At 30.5% G+C, this 26,485-nt stretch overlaps 2 protein-coding genes across 3 annotated transcripts; one reads left to right on the forward strand and one right to left on the reverse strand.

The window, feature by feature from the left end:
* Nucleotides 1-1,312: 1,312 nt before the first annotated feature.
* On the forward strand, nucleotides 1,313-5,801 carry LOC123196905 (mitogen-activated protein kinase homolog NTF4-like). The gene is made up of 6 exons (XM_044611052.1): nucleotides 1,313-1,644; nucleotides 2,295-2,424; nucleotides 3,835-3,972; nucleotides 4,107-4,439; nucleotides 5,019-5,199; nucleotides 5,335-5,801. Exons 1-6 carry the CDS (start codon nucleotides 1,403-1,405, stop codon nucleotides 5,505-5,507), a joined length of 1,197 nt encoding a protein of 398 aa, XP_044466987.1. The 5' UTR covers nucleotides 1,313-1,402; the 3' UTR covers nucleotides 5,508-5,801.
* A 1,096-nt stretch (nucleotides 5,802-6,897) lies between these two features.
* Nucleotides 6,898-11,041, reverse strand: LOC123195568 (arginine/serine-rich coiled-coil protein 2-like). 2 transcript variants are annotated; one of them, XM_044609354.1, is made up of 5 exons: nucleotides 10,791-11,041; nucleotides 9,499-9,600; nucleotides 8,839-8,959; nucleotides 8,673-8,719; nucleotides 6,898-7,358 (listed from the first exon to the last, which is right to left on the reverse strand). In XM_044609354.1, exons 1-5 carry the CDS (start codon nucleotides 10,875-10,877, stop codon nucleotides 7,140-7,142), a joined length of 576 nt encoding a protein of 191 aa, XP_044465289.1. In that variant the 5' UTR covers nucleotides 10,878-11,041; the 3' UTR covers nucleotides 6,898-7,139. The 2 variants fall into 2 exon arrangements, with proteins under 2 accessions (XP_044465289.1, XP_044465288.1); XM_044609353.1 differs by having other exon boundaries at nucleotides 8,818-8,959; nucleotides 10,791-11,039.
* Between the last annotated feature and the right edge of the window lie 15,444 nt (nucleotides 11,042-26,485).

Here is a 26,485-nt window from a genome sequence, read left to right on the forward strand (position 1 = left end):
GAATTTAAAATTAGGCTAAAATTTAGATGGAAAAATAGTCCTTTTTCCGCAATTAATATATACAGCAATGTAATAGGGAATAACAGAGCATTCGGTTTGTTGGAGTTTGTCACATATAATTTTGGCTTGGATATTTTGACTATTATAAATGATGCCAATCTTTTTTTTTTTTTTTAACTTCCCTTTATTGGTGACTGTAAGTTTGAGTACAAATTGAGTTGGACCAAAGCACCTTTTTATTTGAATTTGGTTAGAATAAAAAGGCCAAATGACTATTCCTACCCTAGGTTTGGTGCAAACACCCTTTTCTATTTGGTAATTTTTGAAAATATAAATATCAATCTTTTTATTAAATTTCATTATTATTATCAGGGATAAAATCATTATTTAATATTTTTTTTAAAAACTATAAATTCATCTTATTTTATCTCATCAGGTATAAAAACTAATAATTTTACCCTATCTTCTCTAACTAAAAGTTTGAAAAATCAAAATTTCTCCCTTAAGGTTTTTGCAGTAGCAGCTACTAGCCACTGGAGATGACAGTAATGGTGACATTCTCCCTCCCTTCTGGCTTTCCTCTCAGTCACTGTCTATTTTCCACCATCATTGCCCAACGTACGAAGAGACCAAGATCTAGCCCAGAGGGAGGGAGAATGTCGTTGTTGCTATCGCCATCGTCTTCGGTTGTCAACAACTATTGCAAAAACCATAGAGGAAAATTTTAATTTTTCAATCCTCGGATGGGAAAATGTGGGGTAAAATTGTTTTTTTTTAATCTTAGTGCAATACAATGTTAGTTTTTAAATTGATGGAGTAAAATATGATGTATTTATAATTTTTTTAAATATTTTTATTAAATAATAATTTTACTCTTTACAATAATAATGAAATTTAATAAAAAAGTAGATATTTAAATTTTCAAAAGTTATCAGATGAGAAAGTGAGTTTGCACCAAGCTTTGGGTGAAAAATAGTCTTTTGATTGAATAAAAAATATGACAATTTGAGTCTATAACTCGGATTTATAACTTGAATTTATAAGTCACCTAATAATAATTAAAATAATTTTATTTTAATAATTATTTAACATAACTTAAACTAAGTCTTTAACCAAACTATATTTTAACCTAGTTTCAGAAATTCAAATTGAAGTGAATTAAGTCCAAAAGAATATTCAAACCCAAACCAACTGTTCAAGCCTAGGTGACAACTGCTGTAGTCATGGTCAAGGGCAAAACAGGAGGGTAGGGACAAAACGCAGCGTTTGGTTCCAGAAACATTAATTATTTAGGATCATAAATAAGCCAGATGGCTATACGAAAACGCAAAGCTCACGACAACAAAAAAAACAAAAACAAAAAATAAAACAGAAAGAAAACATCACCGCCACCAACCACAAAATGGAGGGAGACGGAGGAGGTGGCATGGCCCAGCAGGCGGACACGGAGATGGTGCAGGCGCCATCTGACCCTCAGCGGCCACCGGCGGCTCCTCAGGCGATTGGGATCGAAAACATCCCGGCGACGCTGAGCCATGGCGGACGCTTTATTCAGTACAACATATTTGGGAACATATTTGAGGTTACGGCTAAGTATAGGCCGCCTATTATGCCTATTGGGAAGGGTGCATACGGCATCGTTTGGTACTTTCTTACTTACCTTTCCCAGTCTCACTGTGGTTGAGAGTCTTCTTTTCGCACGTTACGTTGTGTGATTTATTTGAATTTTGAAGATTTGTGAAGTTACGTTATGGGGTTTTTATTTTGTATTGAAAGTTCATTTTTTTATGATAGTGCCTTAGTAGGTATAGATTTTTTATTTTGTTATTTGGAGGTTTTACATGTTGAAGAAAATTTAAATGTGTGGCAATTTATTTAAATATAAGCTAAGAAGAAGAAAATTATAGTTTTTAAAAGGAAAAAGTCTTCGAAATGGAGTTTTTATGTAGTATCTTTTAGAAACTAGTTTGGTGGAAGTTACTCTTCTATTTATAGGAATTTGTGGCCATTTCTTTGAAGAAAAGCGAAAAATGTAGATGTGAAAATTGATTTTTTTTTTTTGTACAGTTGGTCAAGGAGTTCTGCCACCTAGAATTCAAAATGGTTTGGTTAAAGCTATGCTGGGTTTAAGTGTGTATGTGTGTGTGTATGCAAGTGGTTTTGCTTGTATGATAGTTTTTTTCCTTGTTCTTTGGTGGGTTTGAGATTTATATGTGCAGAGGAAGTTTGGAGTGTTTTCTTTTTCTTTTTGTTGGGAAATGTATTGAGTAAGATCTCTGTTGGACATTTATTAGTTCGGCTTTGAATTCGGAGACAAATGAACATGTGGCAATAAAGAAGATAGCAAATGCATTTGATAATAGGATTGATGCAAAGAGGACTCTTCGGGAGATCAAGCTGCTTCGACACATGGATCATGAAAACGTCAGTGAGTGATTATTGATGATTTTGTTTGTGGTTGCAGTTATAGCCAGCAATGTATTGGATGAATGGTATTTTGATTTGTTTTTTTGGTTATGAATTAAATACATCAGTTGAATTGTTTTTGTTTCAAGAATAGCATATTGTAAAAGCTGTTGTCTTCATTATGGGTTTCGCTTTTTCCAATTGCTTGTGTAGTTATTATGAGTTTCTCATTTTGATAGATTAGTTAGATGTGATAGTGTAGGCTATTGCATTGACTGCTGTTCTATATCAGTCTATTTTACTTTCATGGGTGGCAATCTTTCAAGAATGAGCCAATAAATTGCTACTTTGGATCTTTCTTGGCCGGGGCTATATGTGCTCTATAGATGGGAAAAAGAATGATTGATCATTTGCTTCATCAGTCGTATGACATGTTGAGATATTTGATGTTGATTTTCTCCTTGGTTGGGGTGGTTTATTTGACGGTTAGATTAGTGAAGAGTTCTTTAGGAGTTGGATAAGAAGTATCTCAGAGTAAATAGACTGTTCAGATGTTTTTTATTGGCTCTTTCTTGCTTTACGTAGAGTCCACAGAAGACAGGAATAAAGGGGCTATTAAATGTGAAAATCATCCACTCATTGTATTAAGATTTCTTTCTGTAAGATCATTGTAGTGGCTTTGGCTTCACCTCCCTGGGGAGACTTCACTTCTGTGGATTGCCAATAATTCATGTTTTTGTTCTTGATGATTTTCTAATGTTGCTTTTAGCTCTTTTCTAGCTATATTTTTTAGTGGTGTAGACCTTGTTTGGTTCAGGACCCTAGTGTACTTGTTTGCAATCATCATGCACTTTTACTATTTCTCAATAAAAGAATAAAAATTCATTATCTGAAATGTTTCCGTTTCCAAAATGCCCCAAAACTAATACAAAGTGTTTCAAGGGCGTTTAGGAGATATAAAAAAATTCAAAGTGCATTTCAGGAAAAGAAATGCGTTTCTTTTCCTTATTTTTTAATCGATTTCATACTTCTCTCTCTTTTACAATTTTGAACCCTAACTTTGACTTTGTCTCCTCTCTAGCATGATAAACTTTATCTTTGGCTTCTCCAATTGGTAGCAAATGCTCGAAAAATCGATTTCGTCAGATTTGATATACATTGTTTATTTGTTTGTTGATTAATAGACCAAGTTGGTTGAGTGCACAAATTATTGAAGCTAAAAAGTTGTATTTTACTATATTTTAAAGGAATACAGGTTGTATATTTTTTTTAATTTGATATTTATAAAAAACCCCTATATTTTTCATGTTTATACATTTTCCCATGCTTCCGTTTCCTATATTTTTGAGAAAATACGTTTTAGGGTTTTCGCATTTCCATTTCTGTGTACGTAGTTTATAACCAAAGTAACTTGCATTTTTTATTCAGGTTGTTGCAATAAGGGATATAGTGCCACCACCCCAAAGGGAATCATTTAATGATGTTTATATCGCTTATGAGCTCATGGACACAGACTTGCATCAGATAATTAGGTCTAATCAAGCATTATCCGAGGAGCACTGCCAGGTACATAAATTTAGTGTATTGAATGTGCTTCCTTTTGCTTCTGTGTGTTTCTTTTTTAATGTTTATTTCTTCCCCTAAGCTTATTATTCATCGGCTTCAGTTTAGAAATAACCACTTCATTTTTCTCTGTGCAGTATTTCTTGTATCAGATCCTTCGTGGGCTTAAATACATACATTCTGCAAATGTTCTGCACAGGGACTTAAAACCTAGCAATCTCCTCTTGAATGCCAACTGTGACTTAAAAATATGTGATTTTGGACTAGCACGTGTCACCTCTGAAACAGATTTTATGACAGAGTATGTTGTTACAAGATGGTATCGAGCACCAGAGCTGCTCTTAAACTCTTCAGATTACACTGCAGCTATTGATGTATGGTCAGTGGGTTGTATTTTTATGGAATTGATGGATCGGAAGCCTTTATTTCCTGGAAGAGATCACGTGCATCAGCTTCGCTTGCTTATTGAGGTAAATTATAATCAATATTTTTCTTGTTATATTCATTAAATATAGTATTGTTATAGTTGGATACGCCGAATGAGCATATCATTCAATAAGACGTTAATATCCTCGGGAAAATGGACTATGAAAATTTGTAGTAAGATTTTGGGAACTTACAAAGAAAGTTTAAGAAATATTATGTTATGCCTTTATAGCTTCAAATTATTTTTTTAGTATTTAGGTCCATTTAATCTTCTGAGATTTGTTACTTGTTATTCACTAATCTCGAAGGAAATCTTCGTATATAGTAGGTGATCGGTCCGCATATGAATCATGAGTGTGTTCAAATTCAATGATTAGTTTCAGTGCATGATGGGCTTGTAAAAGAACAAATCCATTGGTTAAGAGGAGTATTTTCTAATTATGGTTTCACCTTTTAGATTAACGCTATCATTACAATTTGGCTCTTGAATTTTCTCAAGTTGTTGCATGCATGAATTCATGCTTATAGGTACAGGCCGGCATTTTTGAAGTCCTTGCTAAGTAATTTATGTATTTGGTGTAGATTTCTGTCTTCATATGATTAATCAACATTACACATTGCAGCTAATAGGTACTCCATCAGAGGTTGACATAGAGTTCTTGAATGAAAATGCCAAGAGATACATTCAGCAACTTCCTCGTTATGAACGACAGTCATTCACCCAAAAGTTTGCCAGTGTCCACCCTTTGGCTATTGATCTTGTTGAGAAGATGTTAACATTTGATCCGAGACGTCGGATTACAGGTTTGTTAATTTTGCATGCTATAGAATCCGACCTGGTCATGTTAGTAGGCCAATACAATGGTTTTCGGAATACCATGCTGCTATTCCTTTTCCTTCATTCATTCATCACTTTGATTTCTATTTCATTTGTTGCAGTCGAGAATGCACTTGCGCATCCTTACCTTGCCTCGCTGCATGACACAAGCGATGAGCCTGTCTGCATGAATCCCTTCAGCTTTGACTTTGAGCAGCATGCTCTGACCGAGGGGCAGATGAAGGAGCTGATTTATCAGGAGGCTCTTGCATTCAACCCCGAATATCGGCACTAGTGAACAGTGTGAATCTCACACTGGTTATTTATTGTTGTTCTGATCGATGTTGTTTCCTTGTTTTTTTTTTTTTTTTAATGAATTTGCTTAATTGAGTTCTTGTAAATATGTCCCATCCGAACCCGGATGGCTATTGAGTTGAAATATCTGTAATGGTGTTTGTATCAGCTGTCTTGCTTTTCAATCTTATTGTTGTCCTACTGAATTGAGTCCACTTCCCAATTTCATCAGACTTCACTTCTGTTTATACTGTTCTTACTGCAAAATAACATCGAATAAATCTTATTTATTCCACCTGTCTCAGTAAATTTCATTGAGCACACGTAGAAATGCCATTATACGATTCCTTATGTTGCCCATCTGGGATGAGAACGGTGTGCAACGAGGAATTCATTTTAACTGCGGTTAGAATGATGCTATTGAGACTGGAGACAGGAGACAGATTACAATCTGAAATGTAAATGGATTCCAACTGAACTGATTAGAGTTCAGCTTGCCATTTGGTTGGATTGAGCTGCACTCTAGCTGATGCAATTTCAGTCTGTTAAGTTTGAGCTTAGCTCACTATTGAGGTAGGCATTGACTCCCATCGTGTAAGTGATTTTTTTTTCTTTTGACAATTCTTTTTCTCAACGATACTTCTTTTTTCTAATATTATAGTTTACTTTCTCTGGCTCTTCGATGTATCTGTTCACCTGTTTGGACAAGTCTTTTGATTTTAACCAAATTCAAATTAATTTTTTTTAAGTTTAACTAACATCGAATCTATCCATAAGTGACAAACATATCGTATGAAATGTATTACATTTATAATAACGAAGTTGTATTGATTTAAGAATTAAATATATTATAAATGCAAAGTTTTCATGTTTTTTCAATCATTTAACGAAATTCCCATTCAAGAGAGGATATCAAGTATAACTATAATTATGCATACTATACTATATATACAATCAATAAAATAGTATATATCTTAGGTTGTATTGAAAATTGAATAATATACTGAGCATATTAATGATGCACTATGTATTGGGCCTCTATCAATAAAATCAATACACAAAAAAGTGATAGCACAACAATAGTGTATTTGAAAATTTTCAGAACTATAAGTGTTTATGATATTTTTTTAGATGATGAAGCAATAATTATATATATATCTTACAATGTCATTTATATCACAGAAAATTTAGTTTTTAATACACTATATGGCCTGTGAAAGAGAGTTGTGCCTTCTGTTCCTGAAAACTCAAAAAAGTAACTTCCACAACTTGGCACACAAACAGATATGATACAGTTCGTTATTAGTGATTCTGGTAAAAGGCTAAATAAATATTATGCAATGCTATATATATCCAGTTTCAAGTATCCAATAAAGTATTCAGTTAATATGTCATTGCATGATTTAATATTATTTTATTCTTAATTGAAAATCACTCAATCAAATGATGACATATTATTTAAGTATTCAAATTTGATACTAAAAACTAGATGCATATAGTTTTAACATCAACACTGGATGGTGGAGGAACAATTATTCTCAAATTCACTAGGCAACTCAATGAAAGAACCCATTCATCTTCTGTAGAAAGGAAGTTGTATGAAGTACATAACCATCTTTGAAAAATCATGCTGTCAACTCTTCAGACTTCCAAAGAATCTTGAAAGTGGTACAGGACCGCCAGCTTCTTCATCATCACTGCTGGAGTGCTTGGTTCTTGATTTGCGCTTCTTTTCTTTCTTTGATCTCTTGGACCTGGACTTTGATCTACTTGATTCTCTTTCCTCATCATCACTAGATGAATCCGACGGTGAACTTGAACAACCTGACTCAGAAGATCTCCGTCTTGAATGCTAAAAGACAAAATTTTACAAGAGAAGTTAACACTCTTAAAACAGCCGTATGTGTGCACACACGTATGCATGTATATGTTCTTGTATTTCATATAAAAGAAAGAGAATAACAATCAAAAATGAAATCACATATAATGACTGTCCACCACCAAAACCAGTGAAATTTGCATACTGGCACAAGTGACTCGAACAGGAGCTAAAAAACTATAAAGCGCAAATATAATTAGAAATAGTTCCACATTGAGTCTCTGTCGATCACCTCTATCGTCATAACAGATCATCATTTCTCAACATATGCGAAATAACATGCTGCTTTGTTCACACCCAAATTCAAATCAACAAAACTATATATACCTACTTTTGAATACATAAATAGGTATATACATAATATGTCATCACGTGATTAGGTAATTTTGAATTGATAATAAAGTAATACTCAATCACACGAGACATCATGTATATACCTATTTGTGTGCTCAAAAATGGGTCCGCATAACATTGTTATTCAAATTCTTTGCTAAGTGGTTATAGCAACCAAAACAGCATTTAAACTTTCCATAAATTCAGTTACCTGTTCAAACCATGTCATAAGGCCCATGATAAGAAATGCAATTCAAAGTCCAAAGTTTATAAACTAGCATGCAGTTCCTCATGCATGAACTACCTCTGGTTGTTGCATATAAGAAATATTCCAACAATGAGAATTCAGGGGATATTCCTTACAGCTAATACTCATACAGAAAGCATCAAACTGGGTGCTCCAGGTACTATTCTATTTGTGGTTTGATCTCTGTGCTTACTTTTACATGGCTGAATTATTTCAGCACAAGAATAAATTTTAGTGTATTTTAACCATGAAAGACATTCAGATTCATATGGCTGCCAAACCAATATGATATCAGCATAATACAAACGTGAGGAAAGAGAAGTGCCTTCCTAATATAAAGGAAAAGGATTTCACAATCAAAATATAATTTAATTGTCTGAAATAGGCTTTAAGTCCTGGACTACACCTTTGATGATAAATATCACTAAAGTGACTGAAAACATTTAATCTTCTTAAATCTAGAAGCCATTTTTGAGTACTACATGTGACAGAGGTTCAATGTAACAACACTAATTTAGGCTAGAGATTGTGACTTCAGTTTCTACATTTAAAAAGCATCCATGCAAGAGTTAAAGGATTTTCTTCATTGGTAAAAAAGAAAATTAAAGTTTAATTCAGTACCATCTCTTTCATGTCACATTCATTTTATAATTAAATGCACAGGCAACTCCCATCTAAGCAAAAGGTTTGATTCAAATAATATGCACCTTTCTCCTTTTGCTGCTGTGTTTTTTCAAATCTCTATCCTTCCTATCTACAAGAACACTTATCACCATTAGACAGCCAGAAATAACGGCCAGTAATCATAAAACAATGAGACAAGATGTTCTTTTTTTATGCTTGCAAGCATACCCTTTTTATGACTAGATTTACCGCTAGAATGGTTTCTTCCATGGGCCAGCTTGTGGGCCCTTTCAGCATCTAATTGAGCTCTGTACTGTCGCATCATTCTATCAGTATCTGCTTCTAGTTCACCCTTTCTTATTTCATCTTCCTAGTACATCAAGTAGAAAAATATGTCACAAACTTGTAATTTCATAAATATACAAAAATTAAAGCAAGCACCAACATTGGTAACCTGCAAATAATCAGAAGACAAGTTTTTGCCCTTGGTATAACTTAAAACCCAAAAGTGCAGAAATCAAAATACTCAATTATGTTTTCCAATCACATACTTGTAGAAGCAGAAAAGCAAATAATAACAGTAACAAGAGGCATAAGATTGGTTAAATATTCTCATTATAAAAGCAAAATATTGAGCCCTTATTTAATTAATGCAAGTGCTTGTGAACTTAATACAAGTTTAATTGAATTCCAGGACCAATGTTGCAGGTGCTCTACTAAGCTAAAGTAAGGGTTCCAGAACTGAACGATAAGCTTCATTGTTATTCTTCTACTAAATTCTCACATTTGTCCATTGTCTTGCTTCTTGGTAGACACATTATATCAGCATGCAGTTAATATTGCAAGTTTGGGCCAAAGTAAAGTCACAATGAGTAGAAAGAACACTCGTGGCTATGTGCAACAGCTCACCTTTTGCTTCTTTTTGAATTCTTCCCAGGTAATTGTATGAGAAGTTTTAAGACTGGCCAAACGAGCAGCATGCCACTCTGGTGAATGAAAAGACCCATCCACCTGCGAGGGCCCCATCAGAAATATTCAAGGAAAAATAATAATCCGTTACAATTAAAGAAAGGAATGGAATTTTCAAAAACATGCCAAGAAACCTTGAAAGTGCATACCCCTTTATGTGATGATTTAAAATTTACATCTGCATAAAACTATCCTATCTAATTATTTACTTAATCTGTTCAACCAATCAACCTATATAAAATTCTCACCGCCAACAGATTGTTTCGTCACAATTTTCCAAACATAGCTCAAACCTCACTGGCAAGGTTTAAGTTCTCCCAAGACATGAGTACACTAATCCTAAAAAGGTAAATCCTCATCCACTAATATCTCAAAATTAACAATCACAAATTGTTTAAACCTTAAAAATTGCATCATTTCCTTCTAATTAGCATAAAGTTCTCCTTTCCCCCTCGTACTACAAACTTTAAGAAGCATATTGGATCTAAAACAACACCCATCATGCGTTGAATATCACTAAAATACAAGACCAAAACAATATTACTTACAAACTCACAATTCCTCACCAACTTTAACAAAGTTGTTATAAATATGATGCTGTATGTTACCTACGATGCAAATAACAATACCAGGATTCCCCTTCCAAAAGTATATCAATTTATATACACAATCCAAACACCCTTTTAAAAGTTCAGATGAATTAACAATTATATCACTAAGAAGGCACATAATGCCGTTAGTCATAATAAACTGAACAAAAAAACATAATACCATTATGTTTTATAAACTTATCATTGTTACTGTAGCCTAACTTGCGCAAAGCTCGGAATTGCGTACTTAAGTTGGTAACAAGAAATCTCATCTGCGTAAACTAACAACGCTAAACAGAAGCAAATAAATAATTCCGAAGGCCCTTCTGAAAGCTCATCAATTTGGTAATTTAATTACTTAAAAACACATAATAATTAAAAAATTAACAAAACAATATAAATAAACTAATAACACTACTCGTAAAGCAGCTAAATTATTCCAATAACCTTTTAAGTGAATATCAATTTATAAACACGAAAAGTTCATCTATATAGCAATTTTCTTTATTAATTTGTTTTTAAAACTAAAAAAATGAAAGTAACACCACTAAGCAAAGCAACTAAATAATTCTATAAATATAATAACAATAATGAAAAAAAAATAAAATTGGATATCAAAGAGTAGTATGAAAAGGTACAAACCATGCCGTCCTCGATCTCTTCCGGCGCAGCTGAGCTGGAGCCGAGGCGAGCTCGCTGCATGGACTTGTAAGCTTGGTTTTTGCCCATTCTGAGAGAGACCCAAATTGGAAAATGCGAGAAATTTTGCAGGAAAGTTGGAAGCCCAGATAGAAAATGAAGGAAAATTTACGAATTAAGGTGTTAACGGTCGAAATCCTATGAAAGTTATCAAGGAATATAGGGATTGTAATGCTTCGACGAAAAAAAAAATTTAGGGATTGAAATAAAAATTAAAATAAATTTTGAATGGACCGGGTCGGGTTGACCCCATTTTTTGGGTTTGGTTTTGATATATTTTAATTTTTTAAGAGAATCAATAAATATATTATTTAAAAAGATTAAAAAAACAAAATGTATTACAACTAAAATTATGTTTTTTTATTTTTTATTTTTTTATGAATATTTAGATTCGATCTAAATTATTCAAGATTGAATCAAATAAATTAAATTTAAATTAAAAATTGAACTTATTTTTATAAAACAAATTGAATTTTAGTTAATTTATGTTGAAAATAATTAAACATGCTAGAATCAGGTTCTGTGAATTATATAAACAAGGATTTTGCATACCCGTTTCAATTTTCGATGAAACGTCTTCGTATACTACACGAGATGTTAACGTTAGTTTATTTTCACGACGTCATTTGCCTATGTACTGATTTCCAATTAGGAAGACAGGATCTGTGCATTGATTTGTATGAGAGGAGAGGGGAGAGCCTTCTTTTCTCTAATGAAAAAGAATGTATATGCATAGGGAGGCAGTTTGGATAATTTATATATGTCCAACTGTCTTTAACTATCTCTTATAATTGCCTTTGGCAGTTATATTAGATCAGATCGGATCAACCAATCATGAGTGAACCCAAATCGAATAATTTAAATATTAAATTTAAATTGATTCGAATTAAATCCAACATATTTTTTTTAAGATGTTTTAACCTCACTTTGTTAATCAGAATCGACTCTTATTAAGAACACTTGCTTAATATATAAACATAATCTTTCAAAATTAAAAAAAAAAGGTTGAATTATTCTTGAACTTGGGCTGGAAATTGCTAGCCCATCAAAACAACCCACAAATGTATCAGATTGGAAACTTCATATCAAAGATACCATTTATTGTTATAAGCATTAATTTGAGTTGTAATAATAATATCATTATATAAATTGAGTTCAGTACGAATCCACCCCAACATACACTTACTAAGACAATATATACATTAATAAAATTATATGTACTCACGTTAGATACACAAATATATACACATTTATATGATTTAAGGAATTAATTAGGAATCTTATTATTATAATTAAGGAATTAAACATTATATCGTTGGTTTCACTTCTCTATTGGGAACACAGAGTATAGGTGTTGTAAACCATGTATTCAATAATCACTTTAGGTTGTACCCTTTGTTTAAGTTTAAGTTAACTCAAATCTAATAAGTCGCCATAATTCATTGGTAAATATATCTTTTCATATGATTTTTCATCTTGTTTGATGACTTTCTCTATTTCTTTGAATTTTTTCTTGCAAGTCTTTTTCTTTTTTTTTAGCTCCAACAATCCTTCTTCTTTTTTAGTGTTTTTTTGACAATTTCTCTAACAACTTTGTCACTACCTCGAATACTCAATTTCATGTGGATCAAACTTGAGCTAGAGAGTGTTTGATTGGATTCAGTTTGTAAACAAATCATTCGACTTAAATCGATTTGAACTTGACTTATAACTCTAATCAAATCAAATAATTGTCAAAACGATGTCATTTTGATTATTATAAAAGCAACGTTATTTTCAAAATAAGAAAAACGATATCATTATACAACTTAACAAACTTGAGTTAAGTTCAAGTGTTTTATTATTAATTCAAACCAAACTCAAGCTAACATATATTCAGGCTCACTTGGCTAGGCTTATTATAACCAAGTCTAAATTTGGGTTCTCAAGAACATGCATGCTGAGAAGATGCCTTATCTGTGTTCTTCAAGGCTTCTTGATACTGTCAAAGAAATTAAATTATTCAAACTAGCCAAACATGCACGGGTGGAAACTAACAAGAAACAATTCCAAGGTAGATAACATATAGTAAATTGTTCACCATGCATTTCCCAAGAAATGAATTTAGAATTTGGATGAGGCAAAGGTGGAAGACAGTACAACAAAACATTCTTGATACACTCATAAATATTATACTCTACATGTATCACTTGCTCATGTGTTTACTTGCAAAATTCAAAGTAGGGTAAATTTTATTTAATTATTGGTAATATTTTCATGCATGCCATTGCCAACCCCTCACATTTTCAATCATTCTTCATGGATGCATGCACATGTTTCTTGGCACTCTCTCTTTCTTTCTCTTTATATTTTATTTTGTATTAAGATTCCCGTGAGGCGTAATTCTAAGATCAAATAACTATTTCCCATCTAAGATTAGGTGCAATGACAAATTCTTATTATTTAAGTTTCAAAAAGATAAATTTTCATCATCACCCACTTATGTTAGTAATCAAACCACTAAGGGACGTAAATTATAAGGAGAGATATGGTTTTTTGAAACTGGAAATGAGAATTTGTCATTTCAACAAAGCTTAGGTGGAACATAGTCTTTTGGCCTAACTTCAAACTAGTAAATTGAAGTAAGTGAAATTTTTAAAATTCCTCATTAAAAAGTACTAAGCTTTCAAATTTTTCATTAAAAAAATAATAAATTTTTACTATTTCTAATTAAAGGTATTAAATTAATTATATTATTTTCAAAACAAAATAAAACAAATAATTTTCGAGTTTTAACAATACAATATTTATGATAGAATCACCAATCCACAGTTGTAAATTTGGATGTTTGTGCCAGATTCAATCCAATTGAATCTGCAAGGGAAGTTTTTTACTTTACGCACAAGATAATTTGTTAGCTGGCAGATTCATCCATGGCGTTGGTTTCAATCCAAGATGCTCAACTTCGAATTCAAGTTTAGATTAACCAAGCAGAATTTGAATCCAAGGATTAGGCGGACTTTTCAGAATGAGCCAACTTTAAGTGTCAGTTTATCAATCTAGAGTTAGTCACAAGTTGACTCTTTAATATTTGAGCTGGGTTTGATTCGGATTGAATATAATTATATTTATCATCTACTGTCAATTATAAATCTAGGTGTAATAAACTAATGAATAAAGAGTTGTCTCTTTGTAAATGTAAATATATTGCCACTATGAATACAGAGTTGTCTCTCTCTGTGCGTATATATATATATTATATATATAAAATAATTAATTCATTTAATTATGGGATAACTACACCTAAAAAAACCAAATTATCACAGTTTTTTTAATTAAAGTGGCCAAATTTTGTTTTTTTCTATTTAAACTATAGAACCCTCAAATTTTCCAATTAAAAAGACTTAACTTTTATGTTAACCTATTGGATGGGCCAAATTTTCAATATTTTTAGTTTGAACTCGGCTTATTCAAGCCACATAGACACATTTGAATTAGGGTTAGATTTGAAGCAAACTTGTTTGAGTTCGAAATGAGTTTTACTCGAACGAGCCCAAGCTTGAGCTTGCCTTGAACGAGCCCGAATACGAATGCGAGCTTGAATTTTAAGCAAAAAATGAATACGAATCGGAATTCGAACATAAGCCCAAATCCAAACACCAGTTAAGTGAGCCGAGCTCAGCTCGCGAGCCATTCACTCAAATGAAAAAACATTTAACTTGGAACAAACGATACCGTTTGTTCCTTGAAATACAAGGCTAAAACCAATCTGTCAAGCCTAAAATGCGAGCCCAAAGCGAACCCGAGCTCAAACACACGAACCCGAGCTAAGTGTGAGCTGAGCCTGAACACTAAAATTATGAAATGAACCGAACACAAACATATGTTTAGCGAGCTCGTCGTGCCCAAGCTTGGGCTCACTGAAAACGAGTTAGGCCCTATTCAGGCTCGGCTCAGCTCGTATCCAACCCTAATTTGAATCGTCAAAGATTCTTCTTATTCTTTTCCAACTATTTACTCTTTTTTGGCAATTTTTTTTATTCTTTGGTTATTCTTCTTCTTTTCTAACAATTTTTTTTTTTGACAATTCAAATGAGTCTAGCTCAATCTCAAGTTAACTGTTTTATATTTAAACTAAATTTAAATTAACCTTAATTTGCATTTAGCTCGACTCAAATTCATCTTGACATAAAAGTAGTGAGACAATATATATACATATGCAAAAGAATTAAAAGGACTGGCATAGAGTTCAAAGAATGAGTTTCCTTTGTACCTTTTCCATATAGGCAAAGATTAATGCGATTTTTGCATAGATTTACACACAAAAAATTGGCCATTTCAGTTAGATTTTTGGTGATTTCCACGTCAGAAAACCACCAGAGAGGGGAGAGATGTCATCGGAGAGGAACATTGGAAAGAACAGTTGTCAGAAAGATGAAATGAAGTTTTTAAGGTATAAGCGCAATGTTTTAAAGTTTTAGGGGGGGCAATTGTTTATTATAAAATATAAAACCATAAAATCCATATATGGTGGGGGTGAAAGATAATTTTTTAAAATTAAGCTAGGGGAATGGTTAATTTTTTAAACTAAGGGGGAACAAAGAAACAACTTTTTTTTGTTTAAATAAAAATTTTAAATGATGATTTTATCCTTAACTATTATAGTTAAAACTAACAAATGAGTAAATATTTGGGTTTTTGAAAATTAATAGGGGGTCACGGGCTTTTACTAAACCTTGGGTGGGGATAAGTCTTTTGGCCAAATGAATTTAGAATTTGGATGATGCACAGGTGGAAGACAATACAACAAAACATTCTTGATACACTCATAAATATTATACCATATATAATCATTTGCTCATGTGTTAACTTGCAAATTCAAAGTAGGGTAAATTTTATTCAATCATTGGTAATATTTTCATGCATGCCATTGCTACCCCCTCACATTTTCAAACAGTCTCCATGTTTTCATGTTTCTTGGCACTCTCTCTTTCTTTCTCTTTCTATTTTATTTTGTATTAGGATTCCCTGAGGTATAATTTTAAGGTCAAATGACTATTTCCCACCTAAGGTTTGATGAAATGACAAGTTTTTGTCATTTAAATTTCAAAAAAATAAATTCTCATTCATCATCCACTTATGTTAGTAATGAATTCACTCATGAAAACAGATTATGTGGTGAGATCCGATTTTTTGAAAGAATTTGTTATTTTAGCAAAGCTTAAGTGGGATATAGTCTTCTGTGTTTGTTCTATATATTTGATAGAAACATAATTTAAATTATGAAATTACTTGAATACAATTTTATCATTTTATGATTTTTCTAAAAAGGTATATAGGTTCATATTAATAAAGTTACTGATATAAATAAATGCATATCATATCATACTAATTTTTTATTTAATCTAAGATATGCTTCATATTCCACCCATATACGTGCGACATATAATTAGAGGGTATCATCCCAATATTTCAATTTGTAGGATTTGAACTAATTCAAAGATTGATTTGGGTTCTCAACGGCATGCAAGTTGAGAAGATTTCAAATCTGTTCTCTGCGAGGCTTCTTGATAAGATCAAATGTCAAGTAAATTAAATTATTTGAACTAGCCATGCATGCATGGGTGGGAACTAACAAGAAATAATGGCTAGGGTTTGATGAAAGGACAAATCCTCTCCCCTTGAATTTAAAAAAATTAAATTCCTTCGCACTTACTGTTAGTGAATTTTGTTAAATTTTTTTTGGAAATAACTGTTTTATCCTTTTATTAAAATTATAAAACTGTTATTAATATTTAATATAAATATTAAATTATCAATATATTCTTATCAATTCAATAATTTATCGTTTAGACTTTAAAAATATTTAAATTCTAATCAATCTTGAAATGTTATATCTTCTATAGTTTTTTTGGAGATGCATTTGTAATTTTTAAATTTATTGAGAGACATATTGAACTTTTTATATTTAAAAAGAAAAAACATCCCCTTTTTTTTAATTTTCAAAACCTCCTAAAAATTTTGTTAACACCCTTATCATTTTATAAAAATCACCGTTCACCCCAAATAGAAATCATTTTGAATAATAAAAATAAACTGGAAAAATCAATATAAAAAAATTTTCATATCTTTTCATTTAACAAACTTGCTAATGAATGTAAATAATATATAAAAATTTAATTTTTTGAATATTAAAAGATGAAAAATTATTGTTCACAGGAATCTTGAGTGGGAAATAGTTATTTGGCCTTAAAAATGATTTAGTTAAATATTGACCATGCATTTCCCAAGAAATGAATTTAGAAGTTGGATGAGCCATAGGTGGAAGACAGCACAAGAAGACATTCTTGATACACTCGTAAATATTATACTATATAGTATATATATATTATGATTTGCTCATGCGTTGGCTCGCAATTTCAAAGTGGGGGTAATTTTTATTCAATTATTTTAAATGTTTTCATGCATGCCATTGCCATTGCCGACCCTTTCATTTTAAACACTCTCCATGTTTTCATATATATGTTTCTTTCTTTCTCTTTTTAGCTTGTTTTATATTAGGGTCCCCCCATTAGGTATAATTTTAATGTCAAATTACTATTTGATTTATTTGGAAATGGTTGGTTTACCTTTTATTGAAATTATAAAATTGTCATTAACACCTAACATAAATATTAAATTATTAATATATTATTATATAATTTAAAATTTTATTTTTACATTATTAAAAATATTAAAACTTTGACAAATTTTAAAATATTGATTTCGATTAATTTTTAGGGGTGTAACTATCATTTTTTTTAATATTAAAAGATATTTTAAAATATTTAAAATTCCAAAAATACCTCAAACTTTTTTCAAATTTTCAAACCTCTTGAAATGTTCATTAATACCTTTAATATTTTTAAAATTTATAGTTCACCCCTAAACTTTGGATAGAGGAAGATAAAAAATAAAGGTAAATCAAAAATAAAAAGAATTAAGGGAAAAATAATATTAAAAAAATAAAAGGAAAAGGAGAATATAGAAAATTATTTGAAAATGACCTTTTCACCCTTTCACTTAATATAATTCACAACAAATTGCGAGTGAAAATTTAGCTTTTTAAAACTTAAAGGGTGTGAATTTGTCGTTTCAACAAACCTTAGGTGAGATATAGTCTTTTGGGCTAATTAGGTGAGATACGAGTTCGAATTTGAACTTGGATCAAATAAACTGAATTCAAGTTTAAATGAAACAAATTGAATGTGAGTCTGGATGAAATAAGCTAAATTTGAGTTTAAGAATTGAGCTTGAGTTTCATAAATGGGTTGAGTTTGAGCTTCAACTCATCAATCTCAAGCTAATCTTTTAGATTTGAGTTGAGCTTTATATAGGCTAGACCAGAATCAAATCTAGCCATATTAATCTATTGCCGATCATAAATCTAGGTGTCTTTGCTACTCTAAATTAGTTTTAGAATGGATTGGTAATAGAAGAATAACCTAAGGGGGAAAAGGAATATAAATGGAGAGGGGTCATTGAATTTTATCTAGGAATATTTTTGGTCCACATGTAGATTCATCCCTGCCTGGCAGACAATAAACTGTTGAATAAAGAGTTGTCTCTTTGTATATGTAAATATATGGCCACTATGAACCTATATTTTATTATTGATAGCATAAATAGTTTGATTTTAATTTGGTGTGAGTGGTAGCTTTTTAAGCCATTATTGGATTGGCATTATAAGGTAATGGCCTAATTATTTGGAACCACAAAGATGGCTTGACCCAAGCCGAATTGACTTGGTCTTAACTTGGTGTATGACTCAAAATGAGTTGAAATCAAGTTAGAATAGCATCAACTCAAAGTTGAGGCAACCTAGCTTGAATCCAATAAATTATCAAAAGTTGTCAGTAAATTCATCTTCTCGACAACTTTTTATCTTTTCTAATTATTTTTTTCTTTTACTATTCTTCTTCTTCGTCATTTTTCTAAATTTTATTTGTCTTCTCCAACACACACACACACACACACACACACACACACATTTATGGTTAAGTGATCTAAATAATATTGTAAAAAAATAAATAAATAAAGAGAGGGCCACTGCTTGCTAGGGAACAAGCTTTAATGGCTTAAAATGAAAACTTTTATAATGAAAAGAAAATTGCTTAACAAGAAAGTGCTTTTGAAATTTTGGAGTGAAGAGAAAGGTGAATTAAAATGTCCCCACTAGTTGAATTAAATTATCAAAGAGATCAAATTGAATCCAAAAATCTACTACCATTTTGACAAAAGATTCTAAATTTTCAATTCAAAACATCACCTTTCTCCTTTTTGGTATAAATGAAAAGTAGATGTTTAAATCTACTTTTATTTTAAAATAATAAAATTATGTGTATTAATAATGGATATGAATAAAAATGTAATTTTAAATTATTTGATTATACGGTTACACATAATTATTAATATACAAATTAGTGTTATTTTTCGTGCATTTCTTTTTACTGTTTGAGAAAAGGAAATTTCTATTTTAATCCATGTAAAACACTTATATGTCAATTCAAGGATGAGTAATTAAGGATAACAATAGGATGGGGAAAGGTCAAATATACTAATCTCTATCCCCATCATTTTAGGGGAGATCTTTTTGCGTATTTGATATAGAGATGACAAGGAATTTTCATTCCCTATTTGCTAAAAAAATTCCCTTTCTTTCCATCTCTAAGGTCCCCTCCTAATTTCTTTAAAAAAATAATATAATATATTTATAATAATTCAAAATTTTTTTAAATAAATATATTTATTAAAATATATAGTTTATATATGTAGTATTATTTATAAGAATGACAATTTATTTTTTCAAATTGGGTCTCTAGTCTACTCCACATTGAATAGGAAGAGAATTTTCGATGAAAACAAGGATAAAAACAAAAACAACTAAAAACCTATACAATCAAGAATGGATAAGACCCTATCCCCTCCCCTCCATTACCTATCTCATAAGGGAGAGAATTCTCCATAAAAACAAGGATAAAAACAAAAACGATATATATATATATATATATATATATATATATATATATATATATATATATATATATATATATATATATATATATATATATATATATATATATATATATATATATATATATCGTTTTTGTTTTTATCCTTATTTTTATGGAGAATTCTCTCCTTGTTCAATGTGGAGTAGACTAGAGACCCGATTTGAAAAAGCAAATTGTCATTCTTATAAATAATTCTACATATATAAACTATATATTTTAATAAATATAAATAAATTAATGTATTATTATATAATAAATTTTATTAATATTGAAGTCAATAAGATAATTAAATACATTTGACTTAGATGTTGAATCGAGGTGGTACGATTTATCTAGTCAATTTAATTTGATGACTTAAACAAATTTTAACCATAATTTATTTTATTTATAATATTAAAAAAATTAAAATATAATTTATTTTTCTCTTTAGACTTTAAAAATTAAAAGTTTTTTCCTAACTCAAATTTTAAAAATGACAATTCCTCCTTAAGGTTTAGTTTTTAGATCTCTGACATTATCTCTGGCCCTATTACAGACAGTCTCTTCCTCCCAAAGTTTCATTTCCCTTCGACAATCACTTTCTACTCAGTTAGATGTCTGATCAGTATTCAAGAGAGATCATTGGAGGGAGAGAAAGCTTCGAGAGAGAGAAACTATTGGTAATTATGTCAAAGATCTGAAAACTAAACTCTAAGAAAAAAATTATTATTGTTTAAAACTTGGATTATGGGAAAATTTTTAGTTTTTAAAGTTTAGGAAAAAAAAAGATAAAATTTTAAGAGATTAAAATTTTGTTAATTTTAATCGTTTATAAATGAGTAAATAAAACTTTTAAAGTTAAGAGGTGAGAATTTGATAACGAAGGATACTTTAGGTGGGAAATAATCCTTTGGCCTGATTAGAACGGGATTTTTTACTGTTCTCATTGATTGTAAATCTAACTTTTAAACTTGAAAAGGTAATTTTCTGGGGGATAAACAAATAAAGAATTTTAGTAACAGGGACGAAATGGTAAAATCAGTAAGGATAAGAGAAGAAGCCGTAGAACTTGAACAGGCGGTGTAGCAGAGGACACGAGGCTCTAAGAACTGACAGATGTCGTATTCTCAGCTCTGACACTGCGTAATCACAGGTTTTTACTGTAACACGTCAGCTCTTCTCGTCGTCCTTTCTGGTTCTCGTTGTACGGTCACGTCAATTTCACCTTTTCTTTAATTTTTTCTAGTCTATTCATATCACCGACACCGCAATTGTCTGTAATTTTGTTTGTTTGTGGTTGGATCTCATGTCACCGTCCGATTAAAATGTTGGAAAGATTTCAGTCAATGATTTCTAGTGTTTGTGATTATCAAAATTGTAAATGGGTGTCCCACAGGAAAAGCTTTTAGATAATGGGGTGGATTTCGAAAATAAAAAGTTTGCATTTAAGTCGTTAAATTTGAAGTTTGATGTGTTCAATGTAGTTGATTTTATTTTAAGAGGACAGTCTACACCAAGTAGAATTTCTTGTTTGAAAAAAATAAAGAACTGTAATAAGGTTGTTGTTGGTGTAATCCAAATTCAATTAGGGGAGGTAGAATAAAGGTTGTTTGTTGTCTGAGTTAATAATATTTTAAAATATAAGTTTAAATTCTATTTAATAATATTTTAAAATTAAACTCTTAATTTATTTAATATAATAATTATAGGGTGAGTTACTGAATTCAAGATATTAACTATTTAGTGTCGTTAGTTCCACCTTAAAAAAACGATTTAGTTCGATGAAATTTTTTGTTATAAAAAAAGAAAAAAGAGGTTTTTCTCTAAACTCTAACAAGTTTAATAAAAATTTCATATTTAAACTACTAGGAAAATGTAAAGTTCGAAAGAGATCATTGTTTTAAACCTATACCTAATTGATCGATTAAATTAGACTAATCGAGACCTAATAGCCAATCTAGTTTGGATAAAGTTTTAAACCAACTTTAACTAGTAGATCGAATCAAACAAATCACATTAGTTTGCAATTCAATATGATTCCTAATGTATGTAAGCAAAAACTTGTTTGAAAAAAATTGTAATTATTGCTATTCGTAACAAGTTTGTCTAATAAAGAATATAGATCACATAACATTAAATCGTAATTCTATTTGATTAAATATTATTTTTATAATTATTCAAATAGTTTAATAATTTGACCGCATATTAAACCAATTAAACTCAAACCGACTTCTTTATTAGGCATAATGTTTGCTTCAGGGCAAAAAACGTTAACAAAACTCTTATTTTTTCTTGTACATATGTTACTCTACATATGTATGAGGAAATTAATTAAAATAGATACAAAATTTGTTGCCTAAACCTTTTTTTATAAACTCTGAGTGATTTTACTTTTTTAAATAAATTTAATTTTTATTTCAATAATATCCTTTACCTGATTATTTCATATTCGAAATAGTTTTTACTGGGCAATCTTTTTTTCTCCTGTATCATTATATTGAGTATATTGATTAATTTTTAATTAATTTTTATGTAATTATTGATATTTATGGATAAAAAATATATAAATTTCTGATGTAAAGATTGATATTTACAAATAGTAAGAAAATAATAAATATAACTATACAAAGTGCTTATGGATGCAACATAATACGTGCAAATGTGTATGTGTGTATATATATATATATATATATATATATATGTATGTATATAAGGGTTCAAAGAAGTGTGTGCACCCCTGGCACCCTTTTTATACATACTCACATTTGCTCGTATCTATTTACAACTTCTTATATTCGTGTACATTTTTTTACACTTGCTCGTACCTTTTAGCACCCGCGTGCACCATTTTGCACCCATTAGCACTTTTTCACATCCGCGTACACCATTTTGCACCCATACACACTTTGTATAGTTATGTTTATCATTTCGTTACGATTTATAAATATCAATTTTTACATCAGAAATTAATCTGTTTTCGATTTGTAAATATTAATAATTACATAAAAATTAATCTAAAATTAATTTGTATACTTAATATGATGATATAAGAGAAAAAAAAGATTGTTCGATAAAATTATTTTGAATATGAAGTAATAAAATAAAATATGTTATTAGAATAAAAATTAAATTTGCTTAAAAAAGTAAAATTACTCAGAATTTATCGAAAAAAGCTTAAATAAAAAATTTTATGCATATTTTAATTAATTTTCTATATATATATATATATGTATAAAGATCGAATACAAAACATATTAATGATAGTTTGATCAAATTGACTAATGACTAAGCCGAATTGGCCACCATCCAATCTAAATTTTAAAAGAATAACAATGATCGTAGTTCGATTGACCTAGATTTTAAAACAATAATATGGGTTAAAAAAGCAAACAATCCTAACCAAGAATGATAAACTATGATCACAAGTGGGAAGAATGTAATCATGCAAGAGAGGTGGGTGAAATCTCCATATTACCTAATAATTAAACAATTATATAAATGACAAAATTATGTCCCAAATCTTTCTTGTTGGTTGCTTATGATTTTGTAATCAAGTAATCAATATTTGGTTGTTATATTTACTACCTAATTTTTCTAAATGCATGCACATAAAATTGCACTAATCTACATATTTTCAATCATTAGGGGGTGATTTTCATGGGAAGTAATACCATTTGGAATTGGTTAGACTATCTTTATTTATTAAACATAAAAAGTTTGATTACAATCAAAACCCATTTTAATACCTTATAAGATCTCAAAGTTGGTGTAAAATATTATCAAATAATACTATGTAAATGATTTTTATATATAACTTTATATATAAATAATGATATATTACTATATGATTAGATTAAAAAAATTAAAGATAAATTAATATTTAATTATAAAGTGATATGATGTTATTTATACATAAAATTATATAAAAGATTTATACATATAATTTTATTAAAATACTATCATATGAGATAATAAATAGAGTAAGTTACATTTTCTCACATAATATTTAACCTAAAACATTTTTTTCATCATTTGATAGTATAAGTAACTCGTTTTCACTTAAAATCAAATTTGTTTAACTAAAAATAATCAAATTCATTTAATTGAAAATAATCATGATGCAAAGGCAAAATGTTAAATTACAATATTATGTCTAATTATTTCAACTTTCTAATATATAGTATCCCCTTAAATTATAAAAATCCTTTTATATATTATATCTACTTGTGAACCCTCTCCTCCTCATTTCCTTTCACTCACACTCTCTTCCTTTCATCTTGTAATATTTTGATTTGACTTCCACACCATTTTTGACTAGGGTCGAATTCAAATTTAGTTAACTCAAACTTAAAATTAAGTTTGACTTGAATGAGTCTGAAATAAGTTTGACTCAGGTGAGCTCAAGTCTAAGAGTTTAATATTGTCAAGTTTGAGTGCAAGTTTGAGCTTGAAGGCTATTCAACTTGCTAAGCTTAAAAGCCTGAAAAAGTTCGATTTGTATTGGTTAAAATATTATCGTTTTGACCAATATGTATCAAAATGACATCATTTTAGTTATTTTTGCTTGACGATAATACTAAGTTGAGCTTAGGATCGGCTCAGCTCAGCTTGGTACTTTAACCGATTTGAGTCAAAATGACATCTTAAACGAGGGAGCTTGACGAGCTCAAGCCTAAGCTTGTGCTCTATTAGCCTTAAGTTCAACCAAATTCTAGCTTGGTTCGGTTCAAATTCAACCTAACTCTAGATATCGTTCTCGCCATCTTCTACTCATTCTTGTTGTTTCCATCTCAATTTGCATCAACCAAAACTTTGGTGGTCCATTCCATGTGATGATATTCAACTTTCCAACTCTACATAATGCCAATTTTGATATATGACATTTTGTCCCACTAATCTCACACTTTTCCACTCCATCAGACATCAACTTCATTGTCATCAATTATATTCAATGCCTTTCACTTAACAAATCTTGGTTAATAAGCAAAAACAACGAGAAGAATCAAATTCTTCGAAATTAGAAGTTATGACTTCGTCATCGATGAGCAAAAACGATGCTAGAAGGGGGCTACTATGGCTTGGATTTCCAACTTTTACAGGGATTAAATTGTAGGTTTTAAACTTGTAAAATAACTAAATTGTCGTGTATAACACTTCCTATAGAAGTACAACCCTCTAAAGGAAAGTGTCACTAAATTGTCTACTTTTAGCATGCATTTAATTTAAAACATTTACATTAACTTAAAACTTTTGCATGAAACTTTATTTATTAAACTTTATAAAATGACTTAAATGCTCTTTATTAAAACTATCTCAAAATCGTATCAAAAGATATCTATAAGAAAACATAAACTAAAAACATAATAGATGTAGTCAAATACATAGACAATTTAAAGTGAAAATGCCATATAAAACTCTAAAAAATTGAATGATATAAATGCCCTCAAAATCCTACGCCCTTTAAATACTACTCATCTTGTAGCCATCATTATCACCTATACCTGCACACAAGAAAGTGGGGGAAATGAGTGATAAAACACTCAATAAGTAGGAGATTCTACTTATAACTTTTACTTAAATCCCTAAAATACCTTTAATCTCGACTCATATTAACTCTGTCATTCGGAGTTGGCATTAAACTCCTTCGTAGATGATGATAGGTCCTATGTAATGTCTTTGTGCTTATAGTGAACTCTAAGGACTATCGAGGCTCTGTGTCATAACTCTCAGATTGAACTATATCCCTCTCAATCATTAAAGAACCACTCTTCTAGATTTCTATCTAACGCGACCATATTAAACTCTGTGGAAGCATCTGAATCTGAAAGCTATAACTAAAGCTGAATGTTAGGTCGATCAGTCTAGATTAAAGACAAGGATTTAACACCTTGTTCTTGTGAGTTATCTTTCTGTTTCACTATACCATCTATATCTTAATTGAGCTTTATTGTGGGCAAATACCTTATTGTGGGTCTAATGTCCTACTACAAACGGTGCAGTGATTGTATACTCACGGTACCCCCTTATAATGATCCTATGATGTTTAGCATGTATGCATCTCGAGTCTTTACTTAACTTAGCTCGTTCTCGCTTTCACCTAACAATATATCTAATGCCACATTATAACTTGACTCTTAGACATGTGGGGTATTATTGCGTACCTAGAATCTCTATTTTATTACACAAGATGACTTTTAAATTCTTAGCCTAATTCTCTTTCACTTTCTTTTATTCTGCTCTATATATATGGGTGTGTGTCTATGAACACACAGGGTTGTGTTTGATTATTCCCAAGCACACGACTCCTCCTCATAACACTTCCCTGTGTGTTAATTTTCTTATACACATGGGTGTGTGTCTTAGCTAACATGGGGTTGTGCCCTTTCAACTATCTATTTTAATTTCCTTTTTTGTTCCCTTCTTAACTACACTACTTCTTAAGGGTATTATGGTCATTTCACTCTATGCATGATCGTGCTTAAGCTATCCTAGTTGACCACCAATCGATCAATGATGTTTAACGATCATCGGGTCATTGGAAAACTCAACCTAAAATCTAAGGTTTGTATACACAAGCGTGTGTCCCATATTATACAACCGTGTGATGAACTCAAACAGTAGACTTAG

This window comes from Mangifera indica, chromosome 14, assembly GCF_011075055.1.
Source record: "Mangifera indica cultivar Alphonso chromosome 14, CATAS_Mindica_2.1, whole genome shotgun sequence".
Lineage (NCBI taxonomy): Eukaryota > Viridiplantae > Streptophyta > Magnoliopsida > Sapindales > Anacardiaceae > Mangifera > Mangifera indica.